Source organism: Protopterus annectens, chromosome 15.part0, assembly GCF_019279795.1.
Source record: "Protopterus annectens isolate FY-2018-M chromosome 15.part0, PAN1.0, whole genome shotgun sequence".
NCBI classification, from domain to species: domain Eukaryota; kingdom Metazoa; phylum Chordata; order Ceratodontiformes; family Protopteridae; genus Protopterus; species Protopterus annectens.
Genome location: NC_056749.1, coordinates 533,054,040 through 533,075,476, shown reverse-complemented (window position 1 = coordinate 533,075,476; position 21,437 = coordinate 533,054,040). Strand labels below are relative to the sequence as shown.

The 21,437-nt window shown below is 35.1% G+C and overlaps 1 protein-coding gene across 1 annotated transcript in view; it reads right to left on the bottom strand.

Moving 5' to 3' along the window:
• Positions 1-21,437, bottom strand: part of LOC122789853 (sodium/nucleoside cotransporter 1-like) — a 486,120-nt gene that overhangs the window by 262,190 nt on the left and 202,493 nt on the right. Inside the window, exon 11 of the mRNA XM_044057287.1 lies at positions 3,557-3,637. Coding sequence (XP_043913222.1) covers positions 3,557-3,637 — 81 coding nt within the window. The remainder of the gene's footprint in view (positions 1-3,556; positions 3,638-21,437) is intronic.

The following is a 21,437-nucleotide window of genomic DNA, read 5'->3' as shown; positions in this document are numbered from 1 at the left end:
TCTTTTACTGTACAAAGGCAGCTCCTAAATGCTTTACCCCATGCATGGGTCCCCTCAACTTATCTATGATATGATCTCAAGTTATTCTTGTTAGTGGTAGTATATAAATATCAAATATGGGATGGGTAAGGCCCATCTATAACCAAGTGGGAGAAGTTGTTTCAACCAAAAAAAGGGCAACTGGCTAGGCTAAAAATGGCCCATAAGACCAGCTACCCTAGTACTTTACTATGAACAAATGAACCAATAAACAGGGGCAGTTGAGAGTGGGGAGTTTGGCTTAGGGATGGGACTGTTTGAGCATTTGTTTGAGGATTATGGTTAGGGTAAGTGTTAAGTAAGGGTATAGATTCCGTGTGTGTGTCTGAGCCTGTCTTGTTTAATGGTAGTGTTATGGAAATGTTCTTTTTTAAAGAAAGGCATAGAGTTTGGGTTATGGTTGGGAAAAGGATAGGGTTAGGGTTAGAGTTAGCATATATTGGTGAGGTAGTACAGATAGTACAGAGGGACAAAGCCCATTCTAATAACCCTAACCGTACACTTTACCTTAAGAAATAATTTCCATAGCACTATCACTATTCAGACAAATATAGGTTTAGTTGGAAGGGTTTTAGTGTAAAGATCACAGAAGGAAATTGACTTCCTTTTTAATCTTCTGTAATTTCAGTGTTATTCTGTAGTTTCAGTGTTATCTATACTAGAACTATATTTTATATATATATATATATATATATATATATATATATATATATATATATATATATATATATATATATTTGCAGATGGTTAGGTCGAAAGTGTGTTTGGTTGACATCTGCTTAATCATTTACGTTTGGTTAACTAAACAGATGGTTGAAAGCTGTGTGAGACTGCACAATTCTTGGGATTTAGGGATATTCTCTTTTCCTGAGTTTGTGTGACCTCAGAGTTAGTATATACAATTACCAGGGGCTGGGGGGATGCAGTGTCCCCCAATATCAAGACTGCAGGGGGCTTGCCACCTGCAAAAACATTGTTTTTGTGGGGTTTTTATTTAGTTTAGTTTTTGCATGCACCAACTCTGTTTCTTGATACATGCATAGTATTGCATCAACATTCCAGTTTTCAATGTTTTATGGATGACGTTTTCCTTGTTGTCAAATGTGAATGTCAGTGTAATATCAGATAATCACACATATATATATATATATATATATATATATATATATATAAAATAAATCCAAACATGAGTGTACCAAACACCCAAACTTGTCCACAAAAAAGATTTATTATGAAGCGCTTTTCGTCACCGTAATACAGTGACTTCATCAGATTATTACGGTGACGAAAAGCGCTTTATAATAAATCTTTTTTGAGGACAAGTTTGGGTGTTTGGTACACTCGTGTTTGGATTTACTGTTTCTTCATTATATCCAGTTTGTTGAGTGTTTTGGTCATGATATATATATATATATATATATATATATATATATATATATGTATGAAAAACATTGAAGACAACTGATTGAGTACAATTTGTCAATCAGCAGCCAACCAAAAAAAAAAAAAAATGGAAAGAACCCCCACACCCCCTGCTAATTATGTATACCAATTCAGAGATTCCACTTCAGTGCAGAAAGGGCAAATTTCCCAATCCCCACTGTACCATGACCTTGCACAAAAACAACTGCCGGCACCCATATCTATATCTGTATATATATATATATATATATATATATATATATATATACATGTATCTAAATGTCTATAGATATATATATATATATATATCTGTGTGCATATATATATATATATATATATATATATATATATATATATATATATATATATATATCTGTGTGTATATATACATATATATATATATATATATATATATTATATAAGCGAATGCACTAAATTGTGAACGCTGTATAATCGACCCACTAACACCGAAAAAACAAAATGTCGAACAAACAGATCAGAGATTTTTTTCCAGGGAAAAAAAATCGCTGATCCATTAAAAAAGAAAAACACACATCCTCCTACTTAAATATACCAACTCTGAGATCGCACTACAGTGCAGGAAATGTTAAAGTCCCAAAAACAGCCCAGTGATTTTTTTCCCTAGGAAAAAATTTGCTGTTCCGTGCTTTCGTGATTTTATCATTTTGGGTAAGTAGGTTCAGTTAAGCAATGTTCACAATTTAGTGCATTTGCTGACTTAACAGGGACCCTAGATATATATATATATATATATATATATATATATATATATATATATATATATATATATATATATATTTTTTGTCTTTCAGCTTTTCCCGGTTAGGGGTCACCACAGCGGAACTCCGGTCTGCTAATGATTGGTAGTTGATTTTTACGTGCCGATTTACCAGCCCTGATGCACAACCTTCAACGAAGGTACACCCATTCATGCATGTCTCCATGCAGAAGACGCTCTAGCTGAGAATCGAACTGGACAGCATCTTACTGTGAGGCGACTACGCTACCACAGCACCACCACCGCGGATAATATATATATATATATATATATATATATATATATATATATATATATATATATATATAAGTTTCAAAATGTCGACTTTCTTATGGTCGATAATATATATGTATATATATATATATATATATATATATATTTTTTTTTTTTTTTTTTTTTTTTGAAGTTTCAAAATGTTGACTTTCTTATGGTCGAGACCATAAGATCAAAGTTTTGAAACTTTGAAATTTAAATAAAAAAAAAATAAAAACAAAAACGTCTTTTTTGAAAGGAGCAAGCCTCCCTGCACCCCCCACCCTCTGTTAATTAAATATAGCAACGCCAAGATCATACTACAGTGAGGAAAATGGCAAATATACTGTTACATGCTGTACTGTGATCTCCATTTCAACAGTTTGAAGTTTCAAAACTTTGATCTTATGGTCTCGATCATAAGAAAGTCAACGTTTTGAAACTTCAAAATTTAGAAGTAAACCTATATATAGTGTTTGCAATGTTCAGAATTTTGATTTTCTAACCTCCGCCTTTGTTTCTAAACTTACCTTAAAAGCACAATATGAAACCATACATACCTCAAAACAAATAAGAAACCTCATGATGTTACATTTACAACAAGACTGCTAAAACTGCAATATTACAATTCCGAGAAACACATTCAAAAGATCAAGCACAGAGTGAAAGAGAAAAACACTGTCGAATTTCACAGAATACATAAATAAAGCTGACAAAAGGACATGAGGTAAATTGTGCATGAAATGAAATAATAAAAGGTAAACAGCACGCTTCTCATTAGGCATACTATATTTTAATAAATGATACCAATAATAAATAAACTAATACACTGATTATATCAGTATTATTAAATGCTACAGTTCACAGATATATCACATGATGTATGCACTGTCAACAGAATGAATAACTTCAGCCTCTCACAGCATACAAAGCAATCTAGGAACTATAATGCAACAGTTGGAGCTTCAGTACTAGGAAACAATATAATAGCAGGTGCTATCTAGTATCATAGTACATGAAAAATGTTAGTAACAGTCTTCTTACCTTAGTAATCAACCATTGCATGGCCCCAACATAATAGAGAACAGACATAACACAGCTGAAGAATGTCACAATGGGCAGTGCCTAAAAACATGAGGAGAAATGGTTTATAGTTAGTGAGGATAAACATGGCCATTTACCCTATATACTGCTAAATGTTACTGAGCTCTCATTATGTCTGCTTTGTTTACAATAACCTGGATCTAAATATTGATTTAAATAAGCAGAGTACAGATTTCTGTTTAACATGTTTCATATTTAGAGAAAGGTAGGACACAACATTTGTAATCTAGCGCTCATATTGTGAAGCTAACAACTGAAACTCTGAGAAAGAGAAGACTAGCATCTTCTGGAATAAGATTTTTTTTCTCTGTGCCATTAATGATACTGATACTGACATTTCTGCATTTCAGTAACAATGAAGATACCACACTTTCATTCTCCAGAAAAAATACAATAATTTGATTCCTACAAAAGAATCTCTTACTGTCTATGTATCAGAGAAGTTATATCAAGATGAGTCCCTTTTCCTTTTTAAAGATCATTTTGGGATTAAACAGTATATAACTTCAAAAAGATCTAGGAGTAACATTAAAAAGTTATGAAATTTGAGAAAACTCTAAGAAGACCAACATTTGAGGATAAGCATGGTATTTCAGGAAAATCAAATGAAGTGTATATCACAGATCAAGAAATACTTGAATCTCAAGGGTTAAATCCCTCGCTGCACCACATCAGACCCAGGTTTGACTGGTGGCATGGATAGTGGGGGACCAGAAGGGGGGTAGCAGCTCACCCATCCTGGGGAGAGGGAGGCTTCCTAGGTTTGCTGCAATAGTTGCACTGTATTAAGAGTCAGGTGAGCTTTGTGCAGCAAGCGGTCTACCACTTGATAGGGAGGCTGCACATGTGCAGAAGCAAACATGCACCTGCTATAGGCATCAATTAAGGAGCAAGGCTGCTGCGGAATGGGAGAAGGATAGGGCAAACTCCCTAGCAAAGTATGACGCTGCACCAGTGTCATTGATCTCCTCACTGGCCCAACATGTAGGGTCAGACTGAGTCTGGAGGAAGCTAAGGCAGGTCCAGAACAAGGAGGTGAACAAGGACAGGAGCTGGTGATAGTTGATGGCTAGCTGCAGGAACAGGGAGAAAAAAAATATCTGAATTTCTGTCCGGACCAGTGGTCAGAACACTGATGTACAATGTGAGTACCAATGGCAGGGCTAGCCACTGAGAACATTGTTATATATTGTTGGATTCCTTAGATAGAATGGGCTATATAATATTTACAGACCAATTTTACTCCAGCTCTCATCTTCTGCTCTGTCTATAGGGCTTGCAGACAAAGTTCTGTGGAACAACTGACAAAAGCAGATCATGTATTCCATCATGAGAGGCATGCTTAGATGTTGGCAGCAGCATTAGTTATATAACTTCAGACTGCCCAAAATGTGAATAATAAAGTGGCATGTCAAGTTCAAAGCAAAACATACTGTGCATGTGCTAACCAGGCAGTATATGGACCAGATGGTATCATGTGGCATATGGCATGAAGAAAGTATAAAGCTTAAACCAGATGCTGTTATAATATACAAAAGTGAAATTTGGGGACTAAATGTAAACAATCAAATGCTTAGAAATAATTAAAGCACCCAGAAAACTAAGAAATGGTAGAAAAAATGCATGTTTCCACCTTCTAGAGACACAGTTGCATATAACGCCTTTTGAATCAAGTAAAAGTAGCCTGTTCAACGCTAGGAACCTTAACAAGAAACTCTATACTATACTAGCTCTCCACAGTCTGGAAAATATAGACATCCGTGTCATTACCAAGACATTGTTTAAAGCTACAGAAAGTACTTTGGCAGTGCAAGGCTGCAGTGCCTTCCATACATTTAGACCATCAGTTGTACAGACAGGGATTAAAGGTGGAAATGTCTCAATCTACTTTAGCAACAAGTATACCTCAAGGCTGGTTAAACAAGATGATACCCTGAAGTTCATCCATGTTTAAATCACCTTAGGTAGAGTCCCTTACCATATTTTAGCAAGCTATAGGTCACCATCTATATCTCAAGAATCTCACAGCATTTATCTAGACCTGCTGCAGGCACTCTCCATCCAGTTAAACACCCTATTCATGGGTGACTTTAACTACCCCTCTATAGACTGGGAAATATACACTGCCACCACCTTGCAGGCTCAATATTGCTGGACTTTATTAATAAAAATGCCCTAAATCAGTGTGCATTTCAAACAGAGGTTCAAACATAATGGACCTTGTTCTCATCAATATGGAAAAGCATTGCACCCCCCCCACACACCTCCCATGTCACGTCTTCACTGGTAAGGTTAGAGCACAACCCTGTCTCATTCAAAATAAAAATCAACTTGGAAAACCCAACAAAACCTGTTACAGTTAGAAACTATTTTAAAGCAAACTACAGCATATTAAGCGTCAATTTTTACAAAATTCAGTTCCCCACCAAACCCAGAGTTCACAACAGCCTATGCAGAATTATTCAATTGTACAAACATGTAAATGTCTGCATAGCAGCTGTTGTACTTTCAAGGAGTAAGCCCAAAGTGAAGCCCAATACAAACCACACTGGTGGAATCTTAATCTAAATAGGGTGCATAAGAAAAGGAAACAAGTCAAGGTCAAAGTTAGAAAGAGCAACTCTCATAATGATAAGAGCTCACTAATAAAATGAAACAGAAAAGTAAGAGGACTAATTAAATCCAACAAGGCCAATTACAAAGTCAAGCTAGCTTCTCAGGCTAAACACAGCAACACAGCCTTCCACAGCTATGTCCAAAACATTAAATGTAACATGCAACAGTGTACTGAAGTGGTAGTAAATGCAACCATCTTCACTGAGAAGAATGACATAGCGAATCTGTTGGCCAGTAAATTTACACCCCATTTCCTCCTACCACCCCTTGTGAAATCCTTACAAGCATAATCCTCTCAGTTATCAGCTGACCAAGGTTAAAACACGGCCTCAGTGAGGCCCAAACATATCCCATATGCCTCCTAAATAGTCCAAAATGTGATCTATCAGGACTACTTAAGCCAGTTTCAACTACAGCCTCAAAACAGAATATGTAGCAAGGGAATGGAGGACACAATTGGTTATCCCCCTTCACAAGGGTGGACTATCAACTAACCCCAGAAACTACAGACCCATTACACTGACTAGTCTACTATGCAAAGCCATGGAAGGAATTACCATGGAAATGATCAACAAAGACATTGTCAAAGGAAGGTCAAGCCTACATAACCTGGTAACTTCTTTGAGAAGGTAACTGAGGCAATGGATAAAGAAAAAACAGTGCATAAATGAGGCCTGCCCAAGGCATTCTACATAAATTTGCACTCAGACATTGTTGACAAACTCACTGAACTAGGCATAAATACATACACAGCTTGCTGGATTGCCAGTTGGCTCACAGATAGGACCAAATAATTCAGTATTGGTGAAACCATCTCCAACAAGAGGAAGGTCACCAGTGGAGTACCACAGGGCTCTGTCTTTGGACCATTCCTGTTTGGCATCTACTTCTCAAAGGTCAAGGCTAATATCGTGGGCCTCTGGCTCACCAAGTTCACATATGACTGCAAATTGACAGCCGTCAAAAATTCCCACCATGGCATTAACATTCTGCAAGAGGGTAAAACACAGACAAATGACTGGTACCAAAGCCATGAATTAGAGAAGAAGTGCATTTTGGTGCCTTTTGGCAAAACATCTACCCAAGAAAATTACTCCATTTATAAGATATCCCTAAGAGTTGACTCAATAGTTAATGATCTGAGAACACATCGAGACAGTAATCTGGCCTTTTACCAACACGTAGCCAAGGTAGTAAGAAAATCATTCTATGTTGCTCAACTTATAAGTAAGTGTTTAACATCAAGGTCCAAGGAAGTTATAGTACCACTCTATTCATCCCTTATCAGACCCATCATTGAGTACAATGCCCCCTTTAGCATGTACCTGACTATGCATATGCAACAGTTGGAATGCCCACAAAGGTTCCTCACCAAGAGAATCCAGAGTATTAACACACTGTCCTTTATAGTTCGCCTTAGAGCCAATATCCTACAGGTTGTTGACAGGTGATCTGTGCTTGGCATTTAAAGCATCCTTAGATCCAGCCCTGATGGAGCTTTTGCACATCACCAAAATCAGCAGCACTAGAAACACTAGATCCAGGGATCTGAACTTTGCTTGCTACTTAAATAGAACATGCATAACATGCCCATGTTACCAGGAGATGCAATTGGGTTGGGTTGCATGCCTAGGCTTATAAAGGCCCTGTTGGTCATTAGGCTAGTATATACCTATGAACCTATGAAAAGAAGACATAGTCACTATAAATATATCATGAAAGAAGTACAAGAAATGTAAGAAATATACCATGATCAACCCATCAAGCCAGTCTGTAGTGATGACACATATCTTCTTTTGGATAGACAGTCCCCAGATAAGATGTTAGTGAACCTGTCCCCCTGAAGAAAAGTTAAGTAACTAACTTTTTAGCTGACAAAAGCATGTAAGGTTTCCATTGGAAGGACCTCACAAGAGTGCCCCATAAGGTGTATAAAGTGGGAAACAGAAATGTGTGAGGGAGTATCAGAAACAGATGCTCATAATGCCAAGTTGTCCCATGTACTGGAATACGCTTTAGAGAGTACCACACTAAAATAAATACATACCAAAGACCTCCTCCTACTTTGAGTAATCTTTCTTATACACAGGTACAATGTGCAGTGTTTCAAAGAACTTTTTGTATCACAGCCTGGTATTATACTGGTTTCCACAGGGAAACTATATGACCCTTGCTCAAAAGGTAGAATAAATCTAATGTCCAGGATATATATGCACTACATTTTCATTATAACAGACATAAAACGTCATACATATTTCACTAGGGAAGGCAGCATTTCTGTTACAGCATACATGGCGTGGTCTAAATTCCATGGAATAAACAAAAACAATATGCTTCTCTTTCATGAATGATATACAGTATACTCTGTGAGATTAGAATAGGAGTCTTGAGTGCATTTGGCATCTGAGTGTCCTTTATGTAATTCTCTAACACTTTTTCCTGATCTTTCATAGGGGGGCTGGCAAAAGATCTCATACACAGGTATCAAATGCAGTGTTTTAGAGGATATCTGATGTCACAGTCTGGCATTATACACAAATGTTTATTGGGGTCTATATGACCTCTGGTTAGAAGGCAGGATGTAATCTTCAGAATATATGTGCACTAAGCTGGCAATATATCAGAAGTAAACATAAATCATAAATATTTCACCAGGCAAGGCATTATTTTGGTAACTGCATATGGGGGACCTAAACATTTCATTTACTGATAATGGCCATGTACTGTTGTATAAATCAGGACTGAGCTGCAATTAAATCCTTGAGGGTAGAATGGTCATCTTAAATGCACATTGCACCTTCTTATCCTATTCTAATTTTGTAATACTTTTATTAGGAACTTTATCAGGGGGAATTCTATATTGCCTCATACATATATACCCAATACAGCATTTCAGAGGACTTTTGGTGTCACCTGTGAAAATAGGTAAAGGCTGCCAGCCTAGCCAGATAGAATTTTGCAGATAATTCTGTCATTTGTAAATATGTAAGCCACAGGCTTGTTCTCTTAAATGTGAAAAGACTGCATTGGATATTGAACTGCAAAAAGGTAACAACAGTGCACTCTGCTGTAAGAAATGTAAGTCAAGCATTTCATGACTGTCTTTGATGTTAAAATTTGGAGCCGATATGTCTAGAGAGAGGCATCCTGCCTATTGTTTTAAGACCATAATTAATGGCTAGAATTTGCATGTATAAATGTTCTTTATTGCTCTGGTTTCTGACCCAGTCTAAAGAATGTAAATGTAGTTTCTGTTAGCCTGGGAACACCAGAGAAGTGTGAAGAATGATGTCATGTGAAGCAGCTCTGTATTATCAATTTAAAGAGAGAGAATCAGAGAGCTCAGAGCATTTTGTCTTTTGAACATCCAACATCACCAGCACTGCCTGTTTCTATATGTAAGTTATTTAGAATTGCGTTTTCTCTTAGATATAGCTAGGAATTAGGAAGATTAGACTAAGTGTTTTTTTTGTGATGTCAGAACTTTTCTATGGTATTATTTTAAGTATTTCTCTGTGATCTCGGAACTCTTGACTAGCACTGAGTAGTAAGAAATATTGTCTTGTGTTTTTATTATTTATTATTAAATATTTTTAAACCTTTCCACTGTGGCTATTTTTTGTAGAGTTAATTTAAGCTCTAGAGTACATTGCATGTATATAGTGATATTGTACCAAGTCACTCTAATAAGCCTTGACTGTTCAGTCACACTTACCATTTGGATAATAATATTGCACAGTAATAATTGGACACCCATTTAAGGGCCTTTGAGTAGCTGATAAATATTAGCTGGGTGGTGGCAGTGATTTCTACTGTATAGTCTGGGTAAAAGGGGCACATCTGGAGAACCTGTGCCAGCCTTCCCTAGGAGTGTCTGTGTGGTTGTATAAACTCTTATCTCAAAGTGTGTGTGAGAGTGTGTCAGCTACTTGGGCAGGGACATGAAGCACTGGTTAGACAGAGAGGGTGCTGGAGGTTTTAGCTTGCCCAGCTGGCTGAGATGTGGTCCCTATAGCTGTGCCAGTGGGGAGTCTTATTGGGGACCTGAAGAGAAAGGGAGAAACAAGTCCCAGACTGACTGTGATATCTGTGTGCTCTTAAGGAAAATTGTACTTTACTGTGTGTGTATTTATTATCCTTTCCCTATATGGATGTCCCTCACTGGTGTTAGTTGTGAGGATTGAGGCTCCTTGATTGCTGGGCCAGTGCACAGGCGTCACATCACCATCTCTCATTATACCTTGTTTCATGTGGGGTGATACAACCTCTGTTCAGGTGGCATAATGAAACTAATGTCTAGAATATATGTGCACTAAGTTGTCATTGCAACACAAGTAAAAATCATTCACATTTCATGAGACAGGGAAACATTTCTGTTACTGCATATAGAGCAAGACATAAACTCCATGTAATGACAAAAGTAATATGCTACTCTGTAAAACTGATTTGACAGGCAGTGAAATCTTCAAGGGTAGAATGGCAGTCTAGAGTGTGTTTTTGTACCTTAGTAGCCCATTATAATATTTCTAGCATTTTATTATGAAATATCATAGGGGAATTGATATATAGCCTCATACACAGGTACCAAATATTTAATTTCAGAGGAGTGTTTGTTTTATAGCCTGGTATTATATTCTGTTTCCATTGAGTAGCATACAGCCTCTCCTTAGGAAACAAAGGGAAATTAATGTCCTGAATATGTGTGCACTAAATTGTCATTATATAAAAGTAAATGTACTATACATTATTTCTTCAGGAGAAAAAATATATATTTTTGGTTATAACATGCCATAGCACAACATGCCATGATTTAAAGGAGTTAGAACAGTAGGGTCAAATTCAGCACTGAGCTGCACTATACCTCTAAGGGTAGAACAAAAACTTTGAGTGCAATGACATTCTACATGGGGCTGACATGTTTCCCTTTACATATAGCTAAGAAATGCATGAATGCATAGGCTTTCACTATTGCAGGGTGCCATTTTGTAGTATACATTTTTCCACTGTGAATCTATATTTACATTCTGGTCAATATGCAAAATCCAGTAATAATCCAGAATATATCTTTACTGAGCTGCAGTTATATAATACGTAAAAGTCATACATATTATTCAAAAATATATAATACGGAACATGAACTGTGTTTAGACCATCATGAGACAGGTTAGTTTTCCCTAATGATGATGTATTGTTGAATAATAACCCTTCTCAGTACAAGAGAAACCACAGGTTCAGATATGTGGTGTATGCACTTGGCTGAGGAGCCAGTGGTGCATAATTTGAGGTTAAATGCCTTAGTTCAAAGCTCATAAAGTGGTGGAGTCATATTCAGCACTGAGATGCGAATTTAGGTACACTTTGTATCTGGGCATTCTATTGCTACAGTCTGAAAATTTTATATTGAAATCTTGAAAAGGAACTAAGAGTATGGCCCATTGTTATACATAGGTACCAAATGCAGGGGTTATATTCCTTCACTGCCACAATGTGAAGATTTGTATCATATTTGGTTAAAATTGGAAGAATTGTGTTTAACTTCTGCTCAGTATGCAGAATATAGAAATGATCTAGAAAACAGCTTTAATAAGTTTTCTTTACATCAGAAGTAAATATATTTTATTATTCCAATGTATTTCACCAGAAAAAAAATCATTTGTATTGTGTGGCTGAAATGCTGCAGTTTGAAGCAGTTAAAGTGGTATAGATCAAATTCAGTGTTAAGCAGCACTAATATCCTTAAGGACTGAAAAATAGTCTTTGATGTATTTATAGCTGGCTACTTTGTTGTTATTGCCTGAAGGTTTCATAATGGAATCTCAAAAGAATATTGACATAATGTCTTCTATATAGAGGTACAAAAATGCAGAGATTTGCAAGCCTTCACTTCACAATCTGACAATTTGCATTATACCCATTTTTTTTCCATGAGTCTGGTATTTAACTTCAGCTCATATACAGAATACAACAATGGTTTAGAATGCATCTTTACTGTGCTGCTGTTCCATCAGAAGTAAAACTCCTACCATCAGAAATAAAAAATACTACATATTTCATTAGATGATTTCTAGTTGTAACATGTTCTGGCTAAAATACCATAGTTTGAAGTTGCTTAAGTGATGGTGTTATATTCAGCACTAATATGAATAAAAAAGAATAGCATGCTTATAGTTATTTTGTAGATGACTATACAATTGTTAATATCAAAAAGCATCATAATGAGCTCTGAAAGGGTGACTGACATAAGAATTAAATTTAGGGGTCATACCCATCACTGCTTCAGCCTGACATTAAGCAGTATACTTTTTCCATTGGGGATGTTATGTTTATCTTCTGTTCAGCATGCAGAATTCAGTAATGGCCTAGTCTACATCCTTACTGAGATTTCATTACCTTAGAAGTAAAAGTCTTATATATTTTGTCAGAAATGTGTTTTCATTTGTAACACATCATGGTTCAAATGCACTTATCAGAAATAGCTAAAGTGGTTCGATCAAATTCAGAATCTTAGCTGCAGTGAATTCAATAATGGCAGAACAGCAGTCTTAGATAAATGTTTTAGTTGAACATCCTGTTGTTACTGATTGAAAGTTTTTCAAGGAAAATTTAAGGGGGATTGGCATATTGGCATTTATACATAGCAGACATAGCAGTTTATATGAGTTTACTGTCACAGTTAGATATTTTGCATTATACTGAGATTCTGTTGGAATATTGCACACAACCTCTGTTCAGTATTCAGAATGCGGTGATCTAGAATTTATCATTACTAAGTTTTCATTATATCATAAATAAAAATGTATACATTTATCCTGAATAGGGGATTTTATTTTCGCTTGCCACTGTAATTATGAACCCCGATTTAGAAACATATGCAGTACAGCATATTACATGAAGATTAAGTTGTATATTTGTCTGTAAATCTAGAATAGCCAGCTAAGCCTATTTGGAAGCTGAAGATCATGATGTATTATTATGAGGAAATTTGCTATAATATTTAAAATTGTTTCAGAAATATGATCTCATACTGATAAGTATAATTATCAGCCTTATATAGACATTTGAGTACTCTGTTTTGGTATCCAGTTCACAACAAACATACACAATTTGCTTTTTGTGGGGCTTACAGATTTATTATATAATCTGAATCACATTACTGGCATTTTTTTATGAAGTGAAAAGAAAAAAATATTATTTTATCAAAACATATGTTCTGCCATTTTATATATTATAGTAAATGATTTATATCTTACTGGCTCAGTAATTCATGTATATATTCAAGCTTTTGGTGTCTGCTTTATATAATTGCTAGTTTGCCTTTAATTATGCAGTATAAGACTGACTATGGGGTCTTGCCCAAAAACTGCATTAGACTATTTTGAAGGAATTGTGGGATATTGTTGTTATAAGTTGAGGTCAAGTTCATGTCAGAATGCCTTTTTGAAATTTATAGACTAAAATGTCTGAAACACCATCAGCTGAAAAACAAAATAAAGGCAACAAAATAAGGTGAGTGAGTTGCTCCTTAGACTATTTTAATTACAACCTGGGACACAAGTGCAATGGTAAGTGCAATATATTAATACACAGACAATTTAGTAGAGCAAATTGACCAACATGCTTATGAAAGGTTGGAGGAAGTTGGAATTCCTAGAGAAAACCCACACAGATACTGAGACAGCATGCAAATTCACCAAAGACAGTGACCAAAAATCAGGAGAGAACCCTGGACTATGGAACTATAAGGCAGAAATCTTGCTATGGACTATGGAACTATAAGGCAGAAATCTTGCCATTGAGCCTTTGTGCTGTCCATTGGCAATGCCCTATTTTTTTTCTTCTGGGTAAAAAATATAAAAGCTGACAAAACATAAATATATAATATATTTACTACATTAGATAGAAAAGAGCATTATTTCTGTATAAAAGTGATCGTTTTATCCTTTCCATATGTTGCAGTATAAAAAAAACATTAGCAATTGATTTTTTTCAATAACAGTCAAGACCGCTGCTTTTTTGTATCTGTGGGCTGGAGGCTCGTTTAATGTATGTTATAGATAAATATACCAAAACCATTCTTGATGCTTTCATGAAAAAAGTTTAATTGTTTGGAGCTAGAGGAATTTAGGGTGTATTTTTATTTTTTGAATGGCATTTTGTTGAACAGAATTTGTCATTTTATTTTGATTGCATATGCTTTGACACTGGCATTCAGTGGGTAAAGGGAGATTTTCCTTTTCCACACTGTTGTACAATTTCAGAGTTGGCATCGATAACTAGTGGGGATATGTGAGATGCATTCTCCTAAATGGGGGTGGAGGAGGCTTGCCCTGTTTTCTTTTTCTTTTTAACTTTTTGTAGTTTGAATCAGTGTTAGTTCAATAATTTTTGATGTATTGCTGTTCAATGGTTTTTAGTCCAAATATATATATATATATATATATATATATATATATATATATATATATATATATATATATATATATATATATATATATACACATTGCAGAAATATCCAAAAACAGTCAATTATTGGGGATAGTCCTCTAGAAAATTACCATTTATAAAGAAGTAAAGTAGATGCTGGTTTCTTTAACTAAGATAACTCATACGTTTGAAAAAGGTAGGCTTTAATGGATTAAAGCAGATTTTCACTGGTTTGTTTGACTTAGATAATGCAAAATCTCAAAAAAGGAAGGCTTTCTTTGAACACACATAAGAAAAAAAGTATTTTGAATATTATTTCTCTGGGTGTCATACACATTCTCCTTGAATTCTTGAATAATATGTTTTGCCTGCAACAAGGGGCTACAAATGTCACAGTTAGCTAAGTCAACTGAACTAGTGTAAATCAGGCAAGAATAACAAAGAAAAGAGTAACAAAGAATTATTGAGCAGAATGTGGATGAACAAAACTTTCTGCAGTGTGTATCCACTTGTTATATGTGTGGTTAAAATATTTAATGATAACTTTGATAATATTTAAATTTATTAGTTTTTCTTTACTGGAATCTTGCATTAATAATTTATCAGAGAGGCAGTACCATAGCATAGAGGAATAAAGCCCCAACTTTGGTCCACGTGACCCAGGTGTAAGAAGCATGGCAAGAAAAGGATGGGTGTGCCCATCCTGAGGGGAGGATCTGCTCCTGGATACTCCTTGAATTAGATCTCTGGTGAAGGCTGGGAGAATGTAAGGGGACATTATCATAAGTGGGAACAGGTGTGGGACATTGGCTGAGTCACTGCTGAGGTGGAAAGATATACTGCACATCAATATTGTATATGCACCCAGTGGATGTTACAGATATGTGCAGGGGGAAATGAGGAGTTAGGGCATAAGCAAAAAAATAACCCCATAGCAACAAGACACACTGCACCAGGATACGTTGATCTCCTCGTTGGCCCCAAGCATGGGTTGGTGAAAGTCCAGGATCAAACAAGAGAGCCTGGTAAACCTGAAAGATGAGGAAGAAGCCCTGATAGCAGCCAATTGCCAACTGGGGAGAAAAAATACTACACAAAAATAAATAAATAAATAATAAGACATTTATTATATCTATAATTGTCGGTGAAAAAACACTAACCTGTCTGAGCATAATGTCACCTTCTAAAATATGTCAGTGGCATCTAATATTACACCAAATTTCTTATGGAATCATTGTATGCATTAAGGTAGAACGTCTAAAATTCACTGGCTAGAAAACTTTAAGCTCTTCAAAACATTTGATATGTGATGTTAACCATGCTGCTATGCTGCTGATACAAGTATTTAAATTTTAGCATCATAGCCTTTACAAAAATATGTTTTTTTAGTTTGACTGCAGCATTATGAAAAACAATGTGCCTATTAAATTGTTTTACTTTCAACTTAAAACGGAGATTGAAAGGTGCTTTAAGCATGACAACTTTTATAATTCAGAAAGTTATTTTTCTTCATCTGGTATTTTACAACTAGCAATGATGGGTGATAGGGGAGTTCAGTTATGCAATTTTATTAATTAGGGGTCAAATTGTATTAAATTTTTTGTAATATTTATCTGTTATTAATAGAGGGCTTAGAAATTAGAATTATTTGGGGACTTCCAATTTCTTGCCCAGGAGTGGCATGGTTAGGTTTACCACCATGTTTGGGTGGTTGACATCTGACTAGGCTTTTGCAGTGAAGCACAGAAAAGGGCAAAGGCATCAAGGACAAAGGGTTTTCAAGAAAACGTCATACATCACACTGATAAGACAGTTGTTGCATATTAAATTAAAGAATTTTTTTTTTGTTTGTTTTTTTTTTTTTTTTTTGTTATTTGGATAACTAATTTTATTCAGCTTCTGTTTTTAGATTAGGTAAAGGGTATATCCAGGGGTGGCATAGGCCACTGGCTGCACTCCCCCTTCTACTTTATTGAATACAATTTTTTATTAAAAGTGAAACAATGCAGTAGATATTGGCTGTGAGTTAATGTAAGGAAAAACAAGGGAACATAAACACATTTCAGCTGATATTCTGCATGCATGTAGTTTTGAGAACTTTAGTAAAAGGGCTACCTGACTGTTATTTTAACAGCCCAAATTAAGTCTTGCTCCCTAGTTGTGAATAAGGCAGTTACCTCCGTCTTCTGTTTAAGTGCAGCTTAAATCATGTTTGTGTAGGGGAAGCAATAATTGCAATTTGAATTTACAGTTAATTGTGGATGGAAATGACACTAGTGGTATGTTTGTTTTCTGCAGTCATCTCATTGACTGGGTATAGTGAACATTGTGGACCACTTCTTAATTATCAGGTCAAAAGATATGTTGATGAATGCAGGCATTTTTGTCTGTAGGAATATCTACCTTCCTGACACGTGTTACTGATATATTCTCATTGGATTCTCATAGTCCATGTCCACATACCCCTAGTTGTTTTCAGTGTTCCACATGTTTATGTGCATGTGTGTGTGTGTGTGTGTGTGTGTGTGTGTGTGTGTGTGTGTGTGTGTGTGTGTGTGTGTGTGTGTGTGTGTGTGTGTGTGTGTGTGTGTGTGTGTGTGTGTGTGTGTGTGCATGTGTGTGTGTGTATGAGATACAGAGACATGTACTTACTGTGCCCATTATTTATTTCTTATTCATTCACTTAATCACGATCATTCATCTTTACTGAATGCAGTCAATAAAGTGGCTATAACTGAAGGTCATGGAGAAAGTCTGTGAATGAAACTGACTAGCCTCTGTTGTTATTTGATTTCAGTTAAACAGTTATTGTTATGGTTTGGCAGGACTAGTTTGTGTTTACGTAAAACAGGTTGAAATACTTTACTGAGCCATTTTATCATAGTCAGACATCTAAGGAGTTAACAGTCAATAATGTGCCTCTAACCACCTCAGAGGCCTGAGAATCTGACAGTAGCTCTAGCATGTATTCTGAAGAGTAAAACAACTGAAGGCTAAATAGTCAATAAAGTGACCAAAATCATGTGTTTGTGAGTGTGTGTGTGTGTGTGTGTGTGTGTGTGTGTGTGTGTGTGTGTGTGTGTGTGTGTGTGTGTGTGTGTGTGTGTGTGTGCATACATGTATGTATATATATATATATATATATATATATACATATATGTATATATATATATATTATATATGTATATATGTATACATATATATATATATATATATATATATATATATATATATATATATATACATATATACACGCACATATGCTTACTTTGGTCATTATTTATTTATTATTTCATTCACTTGACAACAGACATTTCTGGTGTACATAGTCAATAAAGTGGATGTATTAAGTGATTATGGAGTCAGTCTGTGGATGAAACTGAATGATTTCTGCTGACATTGGCCAGACTTAAACAATCAACTGATATAACTTGGCAGGACCTATCTTTATTTTTTCGTGTGAAACAAGTTGAAAAACATTAATGTTGCCATTTTATTATCATATCCAGACATCTGAGGTGTATACAATCACTAACAAGATTATAACCATCTGACACATCTGAAATTCTGAAACTTGCTCTAGCATGTATTTTGAAGAGGCAGACTACTGCTGGAAGAGTATTTAATAACACAGTAGTGTATGATAAGTTATTAATAAAGAATTGCAAACATATTCAAACTTGACCCAGCTGTACTGTAGCTCTTCCCCCTTTCACTTAGCTTCATCTATTAAGTTTCTTCCTGCAACCTCCCTTACTTTGAACCACTGTGAATAGATGTATACAAGGGGAAGGGAGGAGTAGGGTTCATTTATTTTTTAATTTACTTACTACTGATGTACTGAAATGCTTCATGTAGTTGCTGTATTTTTATTTTCAGGTTTGCAATTCTGAGTTCACTTTGGATGGGCAGTTTTTCCCTTATGTTGGTGGAATTTCCTCATTATTTTTCATTTATACATATAGATTTAGGTTTACTATCATAATATCGATGAACAAAATAATTTGGGACTAAAATACTGAACCACAACCATGAAAAAAAATGCAAATCACAATGCCAAATAAGCTGAAAGAATTCAGCTGATTCGACATTAAAATCGAACACATCAAGTGGTGTCGGTGTAGGAGCATAGAAACACTAAACTCCTGCACCTAACATCACATTTTTGCAGGAGGGCAAGCCCCCCCTGCACCCCCCACACCCCCTGTTAACTATATATTCCCACTCTGAGATCGCAATACAGTGAGGGAAGGGATGAATTTACCACACTGCACTGTACCACAATCTCTGACAGTATTTCAAGTTCATATCAGCGAATGCACTTTGCATTCGCTGATATGAACTTTCAACATGGAGATGTTCCGTAAGATGGACATTCGAATATCCAATGTTCAGGTGTTCCATCTACAGACAATCTCCATTAGCAATTGTCATAGTTAACCATATATATATATATATATATATATATATATATATATATATATATATATTGGTCTACATCATAACACTGAAAACTCATTTCCCTGAACATCATATAGTTGAAGCCATTTCACTGAAAAACATCTCCACAAGAAATATATCCTAAAAGCATGCTAATCATATAATATGATATGACATGATATGATATAATATGATATTATATGATATATAGCTTAAGTGCAAGAAATCAATTATCAATACTCTGGTGACTGAGCATTAATGTGCAATTTTCTTTGAAAATACTGAGATTGTTGTATCTTGAAGTATGGTGTCTTTACCCCAAGATACAGTAATTTATGAATTAGTATACGAAAGAAGCAGGGGTATGTGAGATGCAACAAGCACATCAGGAGTGAAGTCCCACTGCAAAAATATTTTTTAGTATTTTTGCAGGTTTACATTTTAATTCTTTTTATATATTTTTCTTTTTGTGTTCAATCTTGTCAGCGTCAGTCATGTAAATGTTATCTTAGAGTGGGTTTTTTCTTTCTGTATGTGTGTTTTTGTGCTTGTGTGCATATGAATGGGTACCTTTTAGAGTCCCCTTGCATTTTCATTGGCCATTTTATGTGAAATTTTGAGGAGATTTTGTAAATGTTTCTATATGTTTTGTATTGTAAGTGTAGAAATGCTGTGTTCCTTTATTATTGACATAAAATTTGCTTGTTAAGTTAGAAATTGATTTAGGGATGAGTTCCATTTGTTTGAAGATTTGCAGATGTCCATAATTTTCCTCATATGTTTTACCTATCCCTCTTAAAATGCTTGATTTTCTGTTAAGTCACCGAGGTTTTCTGTCACTCAATAATGCCAGACATTAGAATTTCATTCTTGACCATCTCCACAAATCAGAGAACATAAACTTGACTCCAGCAAGCTGTAAAATAGCTACAGCTGCCTCATTCTTAATCCCACAAACTGGAGAAAACAAATTCATGCTGGTACAGCTGTTATGATTAAAAAATAGTTACAGTGACATGCCTACTTCTTTGTAAATAGGAGAAACTATTATTTATTAAATAAATTTATTATTAAATTTGTCTTTCCACCCTCCACAAATAAAAAAGAACAAAAAAATGCTAAAATATTGAAAAGAAGAAAAAATGTCCCCACATAAACAGTAGGATACCTGTGGATTCCTCAGCCCCCATTCAAAAACATCACTCAGTAAAGAAGTAAATAAATAAATAACCTCCCCAGCAGAAAAATGTTAAGTAATTCCACAGAGAATAACAAATGCAAAAATTGCTGCATCCTGACATACACTTTGGATTATCACAGTATCAAAAATATTATTGAAGAAAACTGGGACATTGTCGCAGGAAACCCTTTTCTGAGTAACATCTTAGGTGAAGCCCCATCATTTGTTTATAGGAAGTCCAGAAACATTAGAAGTTTTGTTGAATTTAAACCTAGACCATATGAGAAAAGCACTAAAAGATGTGAAACTAATTGTATATTTTGTATATTTATACAGCAAAGTGATAGTTTTTATTGCCCTTATTTAAAGAAAACCATTAAAACCAGTGCAGGGGGTGACTGTAACACTACAAAAGTCATTTATGGGGCACAGTGCAATGAATGTGATGTATTCTATCTGGGCAAGACTGTAAATAAACTCAAGCGTAGGATTTCATGTCATCTGTCAGAAATCCACTCTGGATGTAAAAATAATGCACCTTTCTCTTCATAAAAGACACACAGGTTAAGTTCCAGATCCTGGATCGCATAGACATGGGTGATCTTGAAGGAGACATCCCGAATATTCTGGAGAAACGAGAACTCATGTGGCAATTAAAGCTGAACTCTTTTAGGAAGCCTGGACTAAACTACTACTGTTCAAGTAAAAGTGCACTGGAACTTAGAAAATTGCCACATTTTTTACATGACTAATTGTATTTTATTTTATTTTATTCTACGAGTTGGTTTTAAATACCGTTTTAAATCAGTTGTAATTTAAGTGTATATTTTGTTTCCATCATCATACATACATTTTTTCTTATTTTTATTTTTTTCTGGTTCTTTTTTCCACTTTATTCAAAATGACGTGTAATAACAATACTAACTAATTATACAATTATATATATTTTTAGAGATTATTTTTAGGGTTCTTGTACACAGACCTGAAGAAGTCTAGAAGGACGAAAGTGATCTTTGTTAACAATAGGTTATGAAAATAGAAATTGATTTTTACATGCAAAATGTATATGTATATATTTATATATATATTTTGATTGCCAAATTAACTAAGGTTGATATATTTCCAGCCATGTAGTATATTGTCTTGGATAAAATCACAGAC